Source organism: Erpetoichthys calabaricus, chromosome 7 (assembly GCF_900747795.2).
Source record: "Erpetoichthys calabaricus chromosome 7, fErpCal1.3, whole genome shotgun sequence".
NCBI classification, from domain to species: Eukaryota; Metazoa; Chordata; class Cladistia; order Polypteriformes; family Polypteridae; genus Erpetoichthys; species Erpetoichthys calabaricus.
The window spans coordinates 189,220,163-189,239,176 of record NC_041400.2 but is presented as its reverse complement, the minus strand read 5'-3'; the positions used below and the strand labels follow the sequence as shown (position 1 = coordinate 189,239,176).

The following is a 19,014-nucleotide window of genomic DNA, read 5'->3' as shown; positions in this document are numbered from 1 at the left end:
CCAGATTCATTTTGGAACAAAGTGCTTTGGACTGAAAGGACTGATGAGACAAAAATGGAGTTATTTGGTCATAACACAAAGCACTTTGCATGGCGGAAGAAGAACACCGCATTCCAAGAAAAACACCTGCTACCTACTGTCAAATTTGGTGTAGGTTCCATCATGCTGTAGGGCTGTGTGGCTAGTTCAGGGACTGGGGCCCTTGTTAAAGTCGAGGGTCGGATGAATTCAACCCAATATCAACAAATTCTTCAGGATAATGTTCAAGCATCAGTCACAAAGTTGAAGTTACGCAGGGGTTGGATATTCCAACAAGACAATGACCCAAAACACAGTTGGAAATCTACAAAGGCATTCATGCAGAGGGAGAAGTACAATGTTCTGGAATGGCCATCACAGTCCCCTGACTTGAATATCATCGAAAATCTATGGGATGATTAGAAGCAGGCTGTCAATGCTCGGCAGCCATCAAATTGAACTGAACTGGAGAGATTTTGTATGAAGAATGGTCAGAAATACCTCCATCCAGAATTCAGACACTCATCAGAGGCTATAGGAGGACAGTGTCTAGAGTCTGTTAGATTAGCAAAAGGAGGCTCCACTAAGTATTGATGTCATATCTCTGTTGGGTTGCCCATATTTATGCACCTGTCTAATTTTGTTATGACGCAACATTGCATATTTTCTGTTAATCCAATAAACTGAATGTCACTGCTGAAATACTACTGTTTCCATAAGGCATGTCAGATATTAAAAGGAAGTTGCCACTTTGAAAGCTCAGCCAATGAGAAACAAAAATCCAAAGAATTTAGAGGGGTTCCCAAACTTTTTTATATGACTGTATATGCATGTATATATATATATATATATATATATATATATATATATATATATATATATATATATATATAGTGAGATATGGCCGACTATTTATCCCGGCCAATACCCCCAGGCCGCCAGATGGAGCCCTCCTTGCAGCACGGAGCTACCCTGAATGCCAGCAGGGAATTATGGACAGTGGACTTTTAATGCACAGCCCTGCTGGATACCACAGGGGCCACCAGGACTCGCTGCAGGGAGGCCCAGGGATTGTTATTTGCACCATAACCCGGAAGTGCGTCTTAATCACAGCGACACAATGAATGACGTGCTTCCGGGGTGAAGAAAAAAGATTTTTATCTGACCCGGAAGTGTCCCATGTCACGTGGACAGAGAAGGCGAAACACTTCCGGGTCAAGGACTATAAAAGGACTGTGGGAAATCCCAGTCGTTGAGCTGAGTTGGGAGGCAGGGTGGCTAAGCGTCTGGGAGTGGACGATTGAGTATTGTTTATTGTAGTGATTATTGATTTATTACGTATTGTGGAGAGGAGGGTGCTTTGTGCACTGTATTATTATAATAAACCATTATTTGGACTTTTATCTGGTGTCTGCCGTCTGGTCTGAGGGTTCAAGGGGTCGACAGTGCCTCTATTTGTCACTATATATATATATATATATATATATATATATATATATACACACACACACACACACACACACACCTCACACTCACATACAAACTCAGTGATATGTCAAATTATCCATGCAATAAACTAAACAGCCATTCATGAGGTAGCTGCACAATGTATTAAACCAAGCTGATACAGGTCAGAAGCTTCAGTTAATATTCACATTAAACACTACAAACACTAAGAGACAACCCAGGAAGGGAAAATAATCCATGACATGTGTACCACCACCCTTACACAAAAAAACAGTAACTTTGGGATATAGGAGAAATAAGACTGAATATCTGGAGAAAAATCATGCAAGCTACACATAGAAAATAAATTAGGTGCAAGAATTAATCCTGGACTCTGGACCTGAGAGCCAGCAGCACCAGCCACTAGGCAGCCAACATTTTGTCTTTTCAAACTATCTAAATGTAAACTGTGAAAATTTCAACTGAGTTTACTATAGATGTCAAAATATAACAGATAAAATAATATTTAAAAAGGTATATTATTTGGTGTGTTGGAGTATACCTACCATTCTCTGAGTCAGGGGTGAGGTAAATAACACACTCCGGTGGAAATATTTTGAGGCAGTTTTCTTCAGTTCTCTCCATCTAAAAGTAAAACACACTGTCGTTCAGTCATACAATGAAACTGCTGGCAAAGCAGCACAGAGATGGGGCCTTTGCAAAATGTAATTTAGCATGAACCTGCAAATCAACATTGTACATTTTCCACCCGCTTATAATATGCACTTACCACATAGTTCAAAAACCCATCATTCATCCTCACACACTCTTTGTAGAGAAGACTATCTTCGGAAAAGTCTGTGAGATACAAATGAAACGGATTTGTAGCCTTCTTATTGGAGCCATATAACCTCCGTATCTGAGCAGCAAGACGGCTAGTTTCCTGTAATTGAAAATTTTAAACTTGAAATTAATTTTCTAGACCAAAGATAACATACAGCTTGAATGAAAGTGGAACACAAGACTTTGTTAGGTTAAAGTCAAAGGCGCTAGTCTAGGACACTGACACCCACATCAGTGCTCTGGGGTTATCGCCAAACTGGCCTAGCATGTACTTCTTTTACAACATGGGAGGAAAACCAGAATACCTAGTGAAAAAAGAAACACAGACAATGGGAAAATGTGCAGCGTCAACACAGACACCAACAAGGTGCAGCATTCGACCCCAGATTTATGAGCTTGCAGAGCCAATTACTGTGCCACCATGTAGCTCACAATGACTTAAATTTAAAACTAATACAAGTTATTCTAAACAACTCTTCTAGAAATAAATGGAATTTGTAATTAATGCAAAACACTCCTTACATCCAACTATATATATACTGTGACGGATGGCCAGGGCCCATCCCTGGCCGGGAAGCCCCTTCACCACATCTGCCAGGGGGACAAGGGTGGGAAGCCGAGCATCTCCCCCTGGACGCTAGATGGCAGCCTCCTTGGGTTGCAGAGGTGCCTTGGACTCCCCCAGGGCTTCATGGGGGTTGGAGTTCTGTGCAGCTTTGTGGGGTTCTGCAGGCGCCACCAGGGGGTGCTGCAACAGCAGCTGCTGGCCCCTTTTGGGCACTGGTTTCGCCTTACCCAGAAGTGCAGCCGGATGTTGGCAGTCAACCACCTGGAGCACTTCCGGGTACCCAATAAAAGGAGCCAGCGACCACCAACTCAGTGGCCAGAGTTGGGTGGAAGGAGGACAAAGCTTGCTGAGGAGGAGTGGAGGTGGAAGAGAGGAGGATAAGTGCTTGGGACTGTGTTGCGTCTGTGGGTATGGGGAAGGCGTGCCCAAAGACAAAGAAAAATAAAAGTTTGTTTATTTGACACGTGCCACCCGTGTCAAATTTGTGTCGGGTCAGGTGCTATACAGCGTCCATTCTTACAATATATATATTACATACTAGCCGTCCCCCACGGCTCCACCCATGCTGTAATGAAACAGGACAATGAGGAGGACACTGCCTGGCTCCCCACTCCTGACGTCACAATTTCCCCTCAGCCCGCAGCCTGTGTCTCTCAGATTAGCATGAATACTTTGCTCCTGCAAGTGAACTATGAGTCTTAGCGCAATGAGAAAAGTAGCAAAATCAACTGGAATGTTCAAGCTAAATCTGTTAAGTAGTGCTCTCATTCACTAGCTAAGTGGTGGTAAAGAACACCCCGTGGCTGGGGTGTGAGTGAGGAGAGCCCCTCCCCACTCCATGTCTCTCTCGGATTCGGGCAAATAAATCAGTTCCGCAAGCCGCAAAATCCACTGGAATGTTCAAGCAAATCATAGAAAAAAACCCGATCTAAATCCGTTAAGTAGTTCTCTTGTGAAAAGCAGACAGGCATACAGACAGACAGACATTAAACTTTAAATATATATAGAGATTTATACAGTATATATCAATAACTATGTTGTCTTCCTTTTCTCCCAAAGTACTGAGAAACCACCCAATGATGACACAGAAGAACTTTTGCCGAAAAAAGGAGCCGTGTCTGTTGTCTGGAGATACTTTGGTTTTAAAAGGTCGGATGTGGACCATTATGTTCAAATGTGTGAATACTGTTTCTATACTACTGGTTAATTGCAACTGCAAGCCAAGTTGTACTTGTTTTATTTTTTTTTTCAATACCGTTTAATGTACCTGGGTACTGTGTAATAGTGTGACGACATGTTGAATTTATTCTCGACATTTCCACTTTAAATTGACTCCGTTTTTGAAATTCTCAAGATTCTTTATTTGTCAAATGCATAGTTATACAGGACAACAAGCAGTGAAATGCATCCTGATCCGCTTATAAAAAACTGTGCAAAGTTAGAAGAATATCAGTTAGATTAACAAAAAGTCATAGATTGAACAATAACAGTATAGTAGAACATAATAAGTAATTAAAATTATATGAATAAAGTAGAATTAAGTGTTAAGGTGCAATAGTGTAGTAATTATTGTGCAAAACCAAAGTTAGACTGGTGCATAGTTATATGAGGCAGTTTGTTTGTTTGCGCTACTGCGATCTTTACTTTCTTTTTTTATATTTTCTAATTTTCCTCCTTTCATATCCTTTAACTTTCTCCACATGTGTATAGCGCCAACGTTTTTTTTTTTTTTTTTAAGCCTTTCTAATTTCCCTGCTTTCATAGTCTCTAACCTGCCCTGCGTGTGTTTAGCATCAACATTTGTAAACGTCTTTATTAAGTTCTATTTTGTCTTTTACTCACTGTCTTTTAATTCTGAGCCATATTGGGACATTGCCTTTTTTTCAATTCCACTTGTTCCGGGCTGATAATTACTTTCCTTATTTTCTGAATTTGTACCACAATTATTCTTTTTTGCTCTTTTTTCTGTCCAAACGCATTTGAGTCTCTTTTCTCCACGCTGCTTTCTTCTTCGCTTAGAGATGTCGACATTTAATTTATAACGTACTGTCCTTATACACTTTATATGCGCTGAGAGCCCTGGATCTGTGTGTGCTCAAATCCTTCACAAGACTGAATGTTTTGCTGCCTGTTGTCCTATTTGATAGATTGTAAGTAGGGCGTGTCTTTGGTCTCTTCCGAGAAGATCACATATCATAGACTTGCTTTTTGCTTTCCAGGACAGGATTTTTTTTTATAATAGATAGACTAGATTTTCTCAAACCCTGTCATAAGTTATGTAGCACATTAAATGCTTTGTGTTAAGTGTTCCCCGAGCCATGTTAATTGATACGTGCTTCTTAAACTGACTTCCACTTGTACTAAGAGGAGGCGCAGGCAGCAATCACCACATAGAATACATTAATTTCATGATATTCCTGCTCCCTGAACATTTAGAATGCTAAGATAAATACTATATATATTATATATACATCTATATGCATACATACATCTATATGCATACATACATATATATATATATATATATATATATATATATATATATATATATATATATTGTCACGCTTGGGTCACAGATTTGCACAGAGACACAGGAGGTTGTAGAAAAGAAAGGAACTTTATTCAAAACACTGCAAACAAACATTTGTCTCTTTTCAAAAGTTTAAAACGTGCTCCTCCATGACAAGTCAGAGATGACAGTTTCCCCAGGAAGAGAGAATGTCTGAGAGAGCGATAAGGGGAAGCAAGCAATCAGTTTAACAAACTGAGAGAAGCCCGTGCAGGCTATTTAAGAAGGTGGAGCACCGCGCGAGAGGCATATTACGCGACAGAGCCGGCTAGAAGGGAAAGGAGGAATGTGAAGGTAATCTGTCTATGTGTTTTCTTAGGGGTTTTCCCAGGGGCGTCTGTAACTGCTGGGGGTGCGATCAGCTTTGCAGCTCACAATTATATATATATATATATATATATATATATATATATATATATATATATATATATATATATATATACACTGTCACACATGTGCGCATGAGAAGCAGCTAAAGGGCTTGAGTGAATACAGTTCTGAGGCATGCCGGGATGTGGCAGAGTGCACTGACTCTTTTTTCCCTTTCCTGTAGACCATCCACGGGAGATTCCACCTGGCTCTCTTGACGTCACTCCTGGGACCGAACCAATGAAAGGAGACCTTACCGGCTCCGGCCCCTGTGATGTCACGTCCGGGATCGAACCAATGGTTGAAGAACATGGGCCCGATCCTTATGACCTCACTTCCTGTCTTCCCCTCTAAAAGCCTGCCCCTTTTCCCTATTCCCTCAGTCTTGTTTTGGACTTGGTTGTATGCACATCAGTGCTGTATATTTTGAGAAAAAAGCAACTTTGCAGCCAGAATACCAAATTATACGGGTGGCTGCCCCAAACCTTTATGTGATTATGTGTTGTTTTTGTGACAACACACACACACACACACACACACATATATACACACATATATATATATATATATATATATATATATATATATATATATATATATATATATATATATTTGAGGGCACCGTGGCGGATGTTAGCAGATTGCTGGCCAACCACAAGTGTTACCTGGAAGGTAACCACCCATACAATCAGATTGTGACACAGACTATGAATGCCGTGAATGTAATTACCCCGATCTACATACTGTCAAATAAACGAACCACACGCCGTGGCACAACGTTAGGGGCATCGCCTCTGGCGCTGATGTCCGAGGTTCGATTCCCGAGAGGGAGTGCAGTGGAGTGTGTACGCCTGATGAGCCCATAATGAGGGCGAAACACGTGTCGCGTACTCTTTGCATTTATTTGACAGTAAACTATTTCAACCATTCTATGATCTGCTCCTCACAAACTGAGGGCACCGTGGCGGATGTTAGCAGATTGCTGGCCAACCACAAGCGTTACCTGGAAGGTAGCCACCCATACAATCAGAATGTGACACAGACTACGAATGCCATGAATATATATATATATATATATATATATATGTGTATATACATATACACACACACACACATACATTTCGAAAACACACAGAAGTAAACTTCTGATTAAACTATTATAACAAACTGCACCCGTATTTTAATAGATTAGTATATTTGTCACTTTCAACAAGGGGGGGGGGGGGGGGGGGGGGGGGGGGGGGGGGGGGGGGGGGGGGGGGGGGGGGGCGGGGGGGGGGGGGGGGGGGGGGGGGGGGGGGGGGGGGGGGGGGGGGGAGCTGGCACATTGGTAGCACTGCTGCCTCAAAGTAAGGAGAATTGAGTTTGCATCCCAAGCTCTCCCTGCATGTTCTCCCTATGTCTGAGTGGGTTCTTGGCCCTAGTGTGTGTTTGGTGTGGGGGTGGGATTGTGTGTTCATCCTGCAATGGATTGGCACCCTGCCCAGGGTTTGTTCCTCCCTTGCACCCTATGCTAGCTGTGATAGGCTCCAGCAGACCACCGCGACCCTGTTCACAACTAAATAGGTTGGAAAATGACTAACATGACTGACATTTAGGCAGCCCATGCATTGAATTAAATGTTTGAAATCCTTATAATACATATGAGAATGCATATACTACATGTCAAAATGCAGACCCCAACACCATCTTGAGCCAGGAGGCAAGGAATTGGATTAAGCGATTTTGAGACTGTCCACAGTTTGCTCCTGACTTGCACTCTATGCTGGCTGGGATAGGCTCCAGGGCAAACTACAGCCCTCTGCATGTTTAAAATGACAGTTTCAACAAGTACCACTGAGTGTCCCTCTGATAAACATAATGCTAGGTTGGAAAAAATAATAATTATAAATATTAACATTACATTTAGAGAATGTTCACCGTAAAAGAAAACAAAATAATAAGCATGCCACACCTACAGGCTACTCCCAGGCCTTCAATTTTGGATGTCAGGCTCCTCTGGCTGTCTAATGCCCTTGCTCACTTCCAAATACAATTCTCAACATCTTTCAATCCCTCAATGTTGCTTTTACTCTTTTAATGCCTTTTTTTTTTTTTGCTGCCATGACACTCTTTCATAAAGCCATGCCACATGCCCTTCAGAAGAGGTAATCCACCTGAAGCTAAATATATTTGTGCCCGGCCAGCACTTGGATAGGACACCATTTTGGAAAAGCTTGGGTAGTTGCTGGAAGTGGTGTTGGTGAGAGTAGCAGGGGGCAAATACGTGGTGGTCTGTGTGTGGATTCCAATGTCCCAGTGCAATAATGGGACACTGTGCTGTAAAAATTGGCACTATCCTTCAGATAAGATGTAAAATTGAGGTCCTGACTCTCTGTGGTCATAAAAGATTTTTGGGCATCCTTCATAAAGAGTAGGTTGTATCCCGATGTCTTGGCTAAATTGTCCACCACAAACTAGTCATTCTGGCCCCCTAATCTTCCCCTGTCCATAACTGACTAACTATCCCACTCAATGCTTAATCAGCTAATAGCTAATGTCTGGTGAGTGCACTGGTGCAAAATGTCTACCGTCGCATCCTCCAGAAGGATGCTGCAAAACAGTGGTGGTTTAAGTGGCACCACACTCACTGTGCAGGGCACTCTGAGTAGTGAGAAAATGTAAATAATATTATTGCTAATTATTACAACTCCAAGTCAGTCCAGTTACTACTACTACTACTACTACATTCAGTTGCTCTCTCTAATTTACTCTTTTATTTTCCTTTATCTAAACTCTGCCCTGGGGTAGAACAACCTACTCCATTGTTTAATCTGAATTTCCCCTTGGGATTAATAAAGTATCTACCTATCTAAAGCTTTTAATCATTAGTGAAATTAAGCATGACATAAATGATACGACTATATACAGATACACACAGCAAGGAAACTCCATTTAGAATTGTAATCTATGATTAAATTAAACTCTTCAAATAAAAAATAAATACCAGTGGCAGTAAAGTTATGTTGATTTGAAACAGTCACTTGTTTATCCCACATTTTACATTCATCTCCCTACATGAATTTAGTCTACACACTGTACCTTTGTAGACATGTACTGCATCATACTTAAGTCAATGCAGAGCTTCACCCCACCAGACCGTGCCTCACTGAGACGCTCCTTTGTTATTGCCTTTAAGACACGCTTGCTGTGCAGATTACAATTAACTGAAAAACACAATTTGATTGTTATTATCCAATAAAATGTTCAAAAAACATCCAAAAGGTGTGTTCTACTCGAAATCAAGCTTAAGTTAACAGTATCCCAAATAAATAATTCCCAATTGGTATTATCTCAAGTCAGTAAATTTAATTAGATTAAATGGCATATTTCCATTAAAATTTGAAGACTGTTTATCTTCTAATTGTTTTTCTCTCCTTTCTCTAAATCTTTTTTCTCCCTTCCTAGTGGGCCATAGTGGCTGCAGGTTTTCATTCTAACCCTTTTCCTAATCAGCGAGCAGGCTTCACTTCTAATTAACTCCTTTTCCTTTCATTTTAATAGCCCTGCTTTTAAGGATTCAGTCCTCTGGATTGATTTGTTTCTTCATTAAATGGCAGCCAAACAGAAATGAGACGTGAAACAAGCCGACAGATGAACAGCTAAACTGGGATTTCAAACTACAGCCAATTTCAGTTTCTTAATGAGAAGCCGGATCTTGCTGTTAATTAAAGCCGTTATTGCATATCGTGACTTGCTGCTGCTCTCATTCTGCCACAGCAGACTGTTAATTTTCTGTTTTTTCTAAGACCACCGTCAAGATGTTTTGGTGACCTGAGCAGATCAACATGACAGAGACCATCACCTTTCTTTATTTTCAGGTGAGCTGGTCATGTGGTGGCTTGGTTTGTGTTATTGTTTGCCTGCTCATTAAGGAAAAAGAAACAACTAAGGGGTCTGAGTCATGTCAATTAAAACGGAGTCAAAACAAGTTAATCAGCAGCAAAAATGGCTCACTGATTAAGAAGATGGTTAGAATGAAAACTTGCAGCCACTGTGGCCCACCTGGACTGGAGTTGGACACCCCTGATTTAGAGCAGGGGTCACCAACTCCGATCCTGGAGGATCACTGTGGCTGCAGATTTTCATTCTAACCCTTTTCTTAATGAGTGACCTGTTTTTGCTGCTAATTAACTTCTTGTGAACTAATTTTAATTGTCTTGCCCTTGAAAATGCAGACCCCTTAATTAGCAGCCAAACAATAATGAGATACAAAATGAGCCAAAACAACTGGTGTCCATCGTACAATATCTGAAAATAAAGAACAATGATGGTCCCAGGAATGTTGGTCTGCTCAGGTCCCCAAAACATTTAACAGTGCTCTTAGTAAAGAGAAAATCAACAATTTCAGAAATGTCTGCTAATGCACCATGAGAGCAGCAACACACCACAGAATTAAACAATGGGTTTAATTAACGACAAGACTCAGAACCTAATTAAGCAGATGTTTGGAGTGAAATTGGTTGGAGTTGGAGGCCCTGACTTAGTTGGTCTTCTATTGGCTCACTCCACATTTCATTTCTGTTTGGGTGCCATTTGAGGACAGGAATGAAGCAATTCAGAGGAACAAATCTTAAAAAAGCAATTCAATTAAAATGAATTCACAAGAAGTTAATTAGCAGCACAAACAGGGCACTCATTAAAAAAAAAGGGTTAGAATGAAAACCTGCAGCCATGGTGGTCCTCCGGGACTGGACTTGGCGACCCCTGACTTAGAGCAGGAGCTTGCCTGTACCTAAAACAATATTCAGAAACAGAAAGAATCAAAATACCTGATCTTTCAGTATGGTTTAATTTTCTTCTGTGTTTTTCTTCCTTTCTTTTACTTTTCTTTGAAGCAAGTATTTTTTCCCAATTTTTCTGCTTTCTTGAAACATTTTTCTGAAAGAGATATCATATGTAATGGCAAGCGAACAATAAAATGACATTTTCAAACCTACACAGTAAATTATTAGCAGTCACAGGCGCATTTAAATACAGCTACATGAGTCCTGTTGTGGTAGACCACGTGGACAAACTGCAGTGTGCCTACTGAATAAAGATTGGAATGGATGATGCAATGATCTGTCTGCGCCACAAGGCTTACGGGGCAAAGCTGGCAACACAGATGATGATGATGATGATGTTTTTTGATTTCTCCAGTGCCTTCAACACCATCCCTGTTAAGGGGTAAACTCAGAGATATGCAGGTTGATGAGCTCGTGATGTTGTTGTGATGTGAGATTTTGCATGTAAGTTGATAAATATTTTATATGTCTTTACTTGTAAGTCAGGAAAGTGAACTTTACAACAGAGTTGGGGGAAGTGCTTGAAACAAATGTTTCTCTGCTAGAGTCTCTCTTTCTTTCTCATCCCCCACACAAAGCCAGGTTGCCTAACTGCCAAGCTTTACCTCAACAAATGGTTTTGGGGGACGGCAGGTGTTAAGGTGTTCTATTTCCCCATTGGTCTGAAGTATGGCTGTTTGGAATTGGCTTGTATCAGAAGCCTTTAAGTACCACGACGCCCTATTGGCTGTAGGGTTTGGATACAGCATCTATAAAATTTGATTGGTTAACCTCACTCTCTCTCTTACTAACATCTGATGAAGAAGCGTCTCTTACCAAACTGATGAATTGAAAGGACAACACATTGGAGAGCACAGCTCGGCAGCCATATTGAACAGGCATGCGGCGAGCTGATCACAAATGATGCCTTAACTAGAGACATTTATTGTGACATTCTGAATTTCCCCTTGGGATTAATAAAGTATCTATCTATCTATCTATCTATCTATCTATCTATCTATCTATCTATCTATCTATCTATCTATCTATCTATCTATCTATCTTAAGTAACTAACAAGTCTGTGTGCCGCCTGAACTACACATCAGCATTTAATCAGGTTGTATGGTTGCCAATATTCAAATGTACTTTGCATATTGTTATTATTTATGAATATTATCAATAAAACATTATTTTATGTGTAACGTAACTCCTGCTTGTCTTTTACTATACCTAATTGCATGAGGTTATAGATATAGAAGGGAAGATGGGGAGAAGTTATATACTATAATGCCATATAAATAGTGGTAAGTCTTTGGGATTTGAGGCATTCTGACAGAGGCTACATCTTAATAATACAAAGGGGAAAGTAGAGCAATACAGTCATCCCTCACCTATCGCGGGGGTTACGTTCCAGAGCTCCCCATGATAGGTGAAAATCCGCAAAGTAGCGACCTTATATTTATTATTTATATATATTTTAAGGCTTTATAAACCCTTCCCACACTCTTATAAAACTTACTGCTTTAATACATCCACTTACAACTCCACCTTCAACATATCCAAACCTTTTACCTTTTTGGCAATCATTAGCACTTGGGCACGGCCCCTGAAGCAGTAGCAGGAGCAGATCGTTTTGAAGCCATAACGAAGGGCTTGACTATGCAAAAAGATAAACACAAAAGAGCACAAAAGTTAACTCTTTACACAGCGAAACACGTTGATGCTGAATGAGCGAGACAAGACTTCCTGGTTAATGCAGTGGAATCGAATTCAGCTCTCCGTCGCTGAGCCAATCAGCAAACAGGAACTTAACTGCGTGCTCTGATTGGGTAGCTTCTCAGCCATCCGCCAATAGCGTCCCTTGTATGAAATCAACTGGGCAAACTAACTGAGGAAGCATGTACCAGAAGTAAAAAGACCCATTGTCCGCAGAAACCCGCGAAGCAGCGAAAAATCCGCGTTATATATTTAGATATGCTTACATATAAAATCCGCAATAGACTGAAGCCGCGAAAGTCGAAGCACGATATAGCGAGGGATTACTGTATATTACTCTACCAAGACAAAACAGGTGTCCTGGGTAATGGACTGTATGTCAGGCAGATCACCATTTGTGAGACTCAAGGACTGTGTGAGCAACACTGGAGCACCACAAGGAACAGTCCTGTCTGCTTTTCCCTTCACTCTGTCCACCTCAGACTAGAAACATAACAGCAGGTCAGGCCACTTGCAGAAATTCTCAGATGATTCAGCACTTATGGGGTGTATTGATAAGGGGGATAAGACAGAGGAGAGGAGTCAGGGGGAGAAGTTGGTTTCTTGGTGCAAAGAGAACTGCCTGCATCTTTTAACATCAGCAAAACCAAGGAACTGCATCCTGACATTTGCAGCACCAAAGAGTCTTTATGTTCGGTCACTATTCAAGGAATGGATGTAGAGGTGGTGTGCTCCTACAACTACTTGGGGGGGTCCACCTTAATAACAGGTTGGACTGGTTTGGGAACACATAGGACCTATAGAAGAAGGGACACAGCAGGCTCTTTATTCTTAGGGGGCTGCATTCCTTTAGAACAATTTAAAGTTCTAACGAGAAAAAACAATCTACCCACTATACAACAAAAAGACAAATTTTAAAACAAAGCACACTTACAGAAAAGTAAAGCCCCTCATTTTCAGTGCAGGACTCCTTAAAGGCCACAGGCTCTATTTCAATCTGAAGAAGTTCAAGCGCATCCGTCAGGTCAAATTCTTCTTGAATGCAAGGTACAGAAAGTTTCCCAAGTTTGATAACCTGTCCGTCTTCATCGGCTTCATCCATTCTTTGCTGGTTTTACACATTAAAAAAAATACAATAAAAAGACTTTAAACTCAATCAGGACAGCATAAAGTACTTTCTTCGTGAATTTAGGCTACTTTCATACTCTAGGATTAAAAACATAATTCTGATTCTTCCATTGATCATCTGATTGTCTGAGTGAATGTTCATTTCTTTTGGTTACATCAGAAACACTTTGAAATAAACAAATTAATGAGCACCGAGACGTATGGCATCACGTCTATACCAATAGCACAACCTCAATATAAAGAAAAGTGATAATGTAAAAGTCACATTACACTTTTCCCTTTTTTCATTTGCACTGTGTTTATGATTGCTCCTACCCTTTTAGAAAATGTCAACAGATGTTTCTACAAATACAATTTCTATATTATCAACCCTGTTGTATGTACAGAGTTATCCACTAAAAATGAAAGTGAACACACCACCTCTGGTGTGCCAAGGCACCTCTGAGACCCGTCGCCATTGAGGAGGACAATGTGGAAGTGGTGCAGAGCTACAAGTACCTGGAGGTTCACCTAAACAACAAACTGGACTGGTGCTGGACAAGAAGGACCAAAGCAAACTGGACTTCTTAAGGAGACAGCAAGCTGTTGAAAATGTTCTATCAATCCGTAGTAGTCAGTGTGCCATTCTATGCTGTAGTTCAAAAGACGCCCAACGTCTGATCAAACTAATAAGGGAAGCCTGCCCTGTCACAGGGTGAATGAACCCTGGTCACACTAGAAGCTGTTGTGGAAAAGAGGAATGTGGCAAAATTGGATGCCATTATGAAAAATCTGGGGGTCTTTTTCACCCGCTGCTATCAGGCAATTCAATGCTTCCTCCCAACATACTGTTTAAGTTGATTTTGACATTTCAGCACACTATTCATGAATTTATTTATTTATACTGATTAGCTGTATTACTTCTGCGAAGAGTCTGTATCCTTGATTTTTTTGTTTCTGCTACTGTCTGCATCCGAGTCAAAGTAAATGAAGGAAAAATGCTTCTTGTTCTTCTACTTTTGGACAAATAGAGTATACAGTCAGGACAGTGGAGAGAAACAACTGGTTGTACCCTCCCCACCTCTGGAACAAATCTACACCTCCCGATGCCGCAAAAAAGCAATAGACATTTCATAGGATTCATCACATCCCGGTCCATTGCCTCTTCCAGCTTTTGCCATCAAGCAAGAGATACAGAGCAATGAAAACCAGGAGAGACCACCTTAGAAACAGCTTTTATCCAAAAGCAATCATGGCCCTGAACTCAGAATAAAATTGCTCCGTATCATTCTCCCAATGTGCAATATAGACCTTAAGTCAACCAGTGCAATTCGTATATTTTGTAAAGTACTTTTATTACAATTCGGTTTGCTATTATTTTCTCTCTTCTTGTCTTTATAACTCTTATGCCTCACACTGAGTTGACTGCACCTTCAATTTCGTTGTTCCTTTGTAAAAGTGACAATGACTATAAAGATCTATCTATCTATCTATATCTAACCTTATCTACTCTAATCTCTGCAGCTCTGTAATGGGCAAGGGAGATGCATAAAATGGATGGTTCTTTTCAGTTCTACCACTTACGTGGACTGTGTTTATTAATATTACTTTGATAAAAAATGTCAGTCCACCTACTGGCCAAACAAGAAATACTGTGAAACATAAATGCACATTAAATCCCCAGTGATAGATAGATAGATAGATAGATAGATAGATAGATAGATAGATAGATAGATAGATAGATAGATAGATAGATAGATAGATAGATAGATAGATAGATAGATAGATATGAAAGGCACTATATAACAGATACAGTCATATGAAAAATTTTGGGAACCCCACTCAGCCTGCATAATAATTGACTCTCCTTTCAACAAAAAAGATAACAGTGGTATGTCTTTCATTTCCTAGGAACATCTGAGTACTGCGGTGTTTAGCGAAAAAAGATTTTTAGTGACGCAGTATTTAGTTGTATGAAATTAAATCAAATGTGAAAAACTGGCTGTGCACAAATGTGGGTCCCCTTGTCATTGTGCTGATTTGAGTGCCTGTCGCTGCTCAATGCTGATTACTTGTAACACCAAATTGGTTGGATGAGCTCATTAAGCCTTGAACTTCATAGACAGGTGCGTCCAATCATGAAATATAAAGGGATTTAAGGTGGTCAATTACAAGTTGTGCTCCCTTCCCTTTGACTCTCCTCTGAAGAGTGACAGCATGGGATCCTCAAAGCAACTCTCCAAAGATCTGAAAACAAAGATTGTTGAGTCTCGTGGTTTAGGGGAAGGCTACAAAAAGCCATCTCAGAGGTTTAAACTGTCAGTTTCAAGTGTAAGGAATGGAATCAGGAAATGGAAGGCCAGAGGAACAGTTGATGTTAAACCCAGCAGGTCTGGCAGGCCAAGAAAAATACAGGAGCGGCATATGAGCAGGATTGTGAGAATGGTGACAGACAACCCACAGATCACCTCCAAAGACCTGCAAGGACATCTTGGTGCAGATGGTGTATATGTACATCGTTCTACAATTCAAACATCTGTATGGCAGGGTGATGAGAAAGAAGCCCTTTCTGCACTCACGCCACGAACAGAGTCGCTTGTTGATGCCAATGCTCATTTAGACAAGCCAGATTCATTTTGGAACAAAGTGCTCTGGACTGATGAGACAAAAATTGAGTTATTTGGTCATAATAAAATGCGCTTTGCATGGTGGAAGAAGAACACCGCATTCCAAGAAAAACACCTGCTACCTACTGTAGGGCTGTGTGGCTAGTTCAGCGACTTGGGCACTTGTTAAAGTCGAGGGTCGGATGAATTCAACCCAATATCAACAAATTCTTCAGGATAATGTTCAAGCATCAGTCGCAAAGTTGAAGTTACTCAGGGGTTGGATATTCCAACAAGACAATGACCTAAAACACAGTTTGAAATCTACAAAGGCATTCATGCAGAGGGAGAAGTACAATGTTCTGGAATGGCCGTCACAGTCCCCTGACTTGAATATCATCGAAAATCTATGGGATGATTTGAAGCAGGCTGTCCATCAAATTGAACTGAACTGGAGAGATTTTGTATGAAGAATGGTCAGAAATACCTCCATCCAGAATCCAGACACTCATCAGAGGCTATAGGAGGACAGCGTCTAGAGGCTGTTAGATTTGCAAAAGGAGGCTCAACTAAGTATTGATGTCATATCTCTGTTGGGGGGCCCACATTTATGTACCTGTCTAATTTTGTTATGATGCATATTGCATATTTTCTGTTAATCCAATAAACTTAATGTCACTGCTGAAATCCTACTGTGTCCATAAGGCATGTCAGATATTAAAAGGAAGTTGCTACTTTGAAAGCTCAGCCAATGAGAAACAAAAATCCAAAGAATTAAGAGGGGTTCACAAACTTTTTCATATGACTGTAGATAGATATGAAACGCACTATATAACAGATAGATAGATAGGGACATTGCAAAATTTATAGAAGCATTAATTTAAAACAGAACACTGCAATGAAAAAATGCAATTAAATAGAAATTGCAAAAAAGATCTCAGTACCCATGAGAAAACAAAAGATGAACACCACTCCAGCAACTGGGTGACTTATTATACGGTGTAATGGTTAGTGGCACAACTCTCTGTGGTAGAACATTTTAATCAGCGCTCTTCTCTTTAGCCACAACAGCATGCAGAGACTGAGTGTCACTAACTGATGATGAGCAGTTTATTAGAAGTCCTTTAATCAGCCTACGCATTGACAGTCCACAATGATTCCCAGGACAGAGCCAGCCTTCCTCATCAGTTTATTGAGTTTACAGACCATGCTCATAGTAATATTGTTGCCAGAATACACTGCCACATTGAAGATTACATGCTATAACATTCCGGTAGAACATCTATAAGAGAGAAGTGCATTCTCTAAAGCAGTGGTTCCCAAACTTGGTCCTGGGGAGCCACTGTGGCTGCAGGTTTTTGTTCCAACCAACTTCCATTTTTCATTGGACTCTTAGCCTGATTAAGTGAGTCATTATTTCCCAGTTTCTGTGTTTTGGAGTCAATGTAGAAATTACAAACTAAGTTTGGTAGATTTTTATTAAAATGTAATAAGCAGTTATATGGAGAATATGCTGCGGTGGGTTGGCACCCTGCCCGGGATTGTTTCCTGCCTTGTGCCCTGTGTTGGCTGGGATTGGCTCCAGCAGACCCCCGTGACCCTGTGTTCGGATTCAGCAGGTTGGATAATGGATGGATGGATGGATGGAGAATATGCAGCACTTTAGTACATTCAGTATGTTCTGTATGTACAGTACACACAGTTTGAAACTGTTTTCCCTCCATGCCATAACAACTGCAAGGTAGATAATAAACTGAAACTAGTCTGTAGCCACAGGGACAAGAAATAATCAGAATATTCCATTTATAATTTAGTTTGTGGAGTTATAATAGAACCTCCCATCGACTATGCACTAATGTATACATTTTAACATAACTCACAAAATATTGTTATAAATTTCACCTAGGCTAACAAACAAAATAGCTCTTATAAATTTGAAAGGCATAATTTATACGTGATAAAAATGTGAGTAAAAACTAAATGTGAAAATAATTAACAGTGGTTACGCTACAGGCGGCACGGTGGCGCAGTGGGTAGCGCTGCTGCCTCGCAGTTGGGAGACCTGGGGACCCGGGTTCGCTTCCCGGGTCCTCCCTGCGTGGAGTTTGCATGTTCTCCCCGTGTCTGCGTGGGTTTCCTCCGGGCGCTCCGGTTTCCTCCCACAGTCCAAAGACATGCTGGTTAGGTGGATTGGCGATTCTAAATTGGCCCTAGTGTATGCTTGGTGTGTGTGTGGGTGTGTTTGTGTGTGTCCTGCGGTGGGTTGGCACCCTGCCCGGGATTGGTTCCTGCCTTGTGCCCTGTGTTGGCTGGGATTGGCTCCAGCAGACCCCCGTGACCCTGTGTTCGGATTCAGCGGGTTGGAAAATGGATGGATGGATGGTTACGCTACAACAATGTCATAACATGTCAAAAGGAAAAACAGCAGAAGTAAAACGAGTTTGAAGAAGTATTGAATAACTTTAGAGCATGTCTATGGGGATGCTATTATTAAAATTTTTAAAATTTGGCTGACCTAAGTGAAAGTGTACTCAAGTTATCGTGTTTACAGACACACACAGAGACAGACACACAGACATAATTTCAAATATGGTATTTTCGGACTGAGGGAGATCTAAAACGTCGAGATTCATCAAAATTTCAAAATGGAATTTCTGGAGGATTCCAATACTTTCCCTATACTTCTAATACAAGAAAGTAAAAAGAGGCAAAATACACACACAGGCTTTCGTTATTGCACTTTTTTTATCTCATTATGTAGTTCATTCAGGAATAGATTTGTGCATGCTTTGAAAGTGCAGTGATCTAACCTATAACATAAAACTGTTTAACTCGTAGTGTGGTACATTTTTGATAAGAGATGAAACGATGGTGCGATTAATCCCTGCTGAGGACTTTCAGCCAGTGAATTATTCAGCAGAAGTCTGTCAAGAAACGCGACGGGGGCTTCTTTATACCCACAGCAA

The 19,014-nt window shown here is 40.7% G+C and overlaps 1 protein-coding gene across 1 annotated transcript in view; it reads right to left on the bottom strand.

Moving 5' to 3' along the window:
* Positions 1–19,014, bottom strand: part of trmt10b (tRNA methyltransferase 10B) — a 35,915-nt gene that overhangs the window by 15,833 nt on the left and 1,068 nt on the right. Inside the window, exons 2-6 of the mRNA XM_028805849.2 lie at positions 13,270–13,443; positions 10,625–10,733; positions 8,895–9,019; positions 2,255–2,407; positions 2,031–2,109 (exon numbers count right to left, since the gene is read on the bottom strand). Of these exons, the coding sequence (XP_028661682.1) occupies positions 2,031–2,109; positions 2,255–2,407; positions 8,895–9,019; positions 10,625–10,733; positions 13,270–13,437 (634 nt within the window). The 5' untranslated portion in view covers positions 13,438–13,443. The remainder of the gene's footprint in view (positions 1–2,030; positions 2,110–2,254; positions 2,408–8,894; positions 9,020–10,624; positions 10,734–13,269; positions 13,444–19,014) is intronic.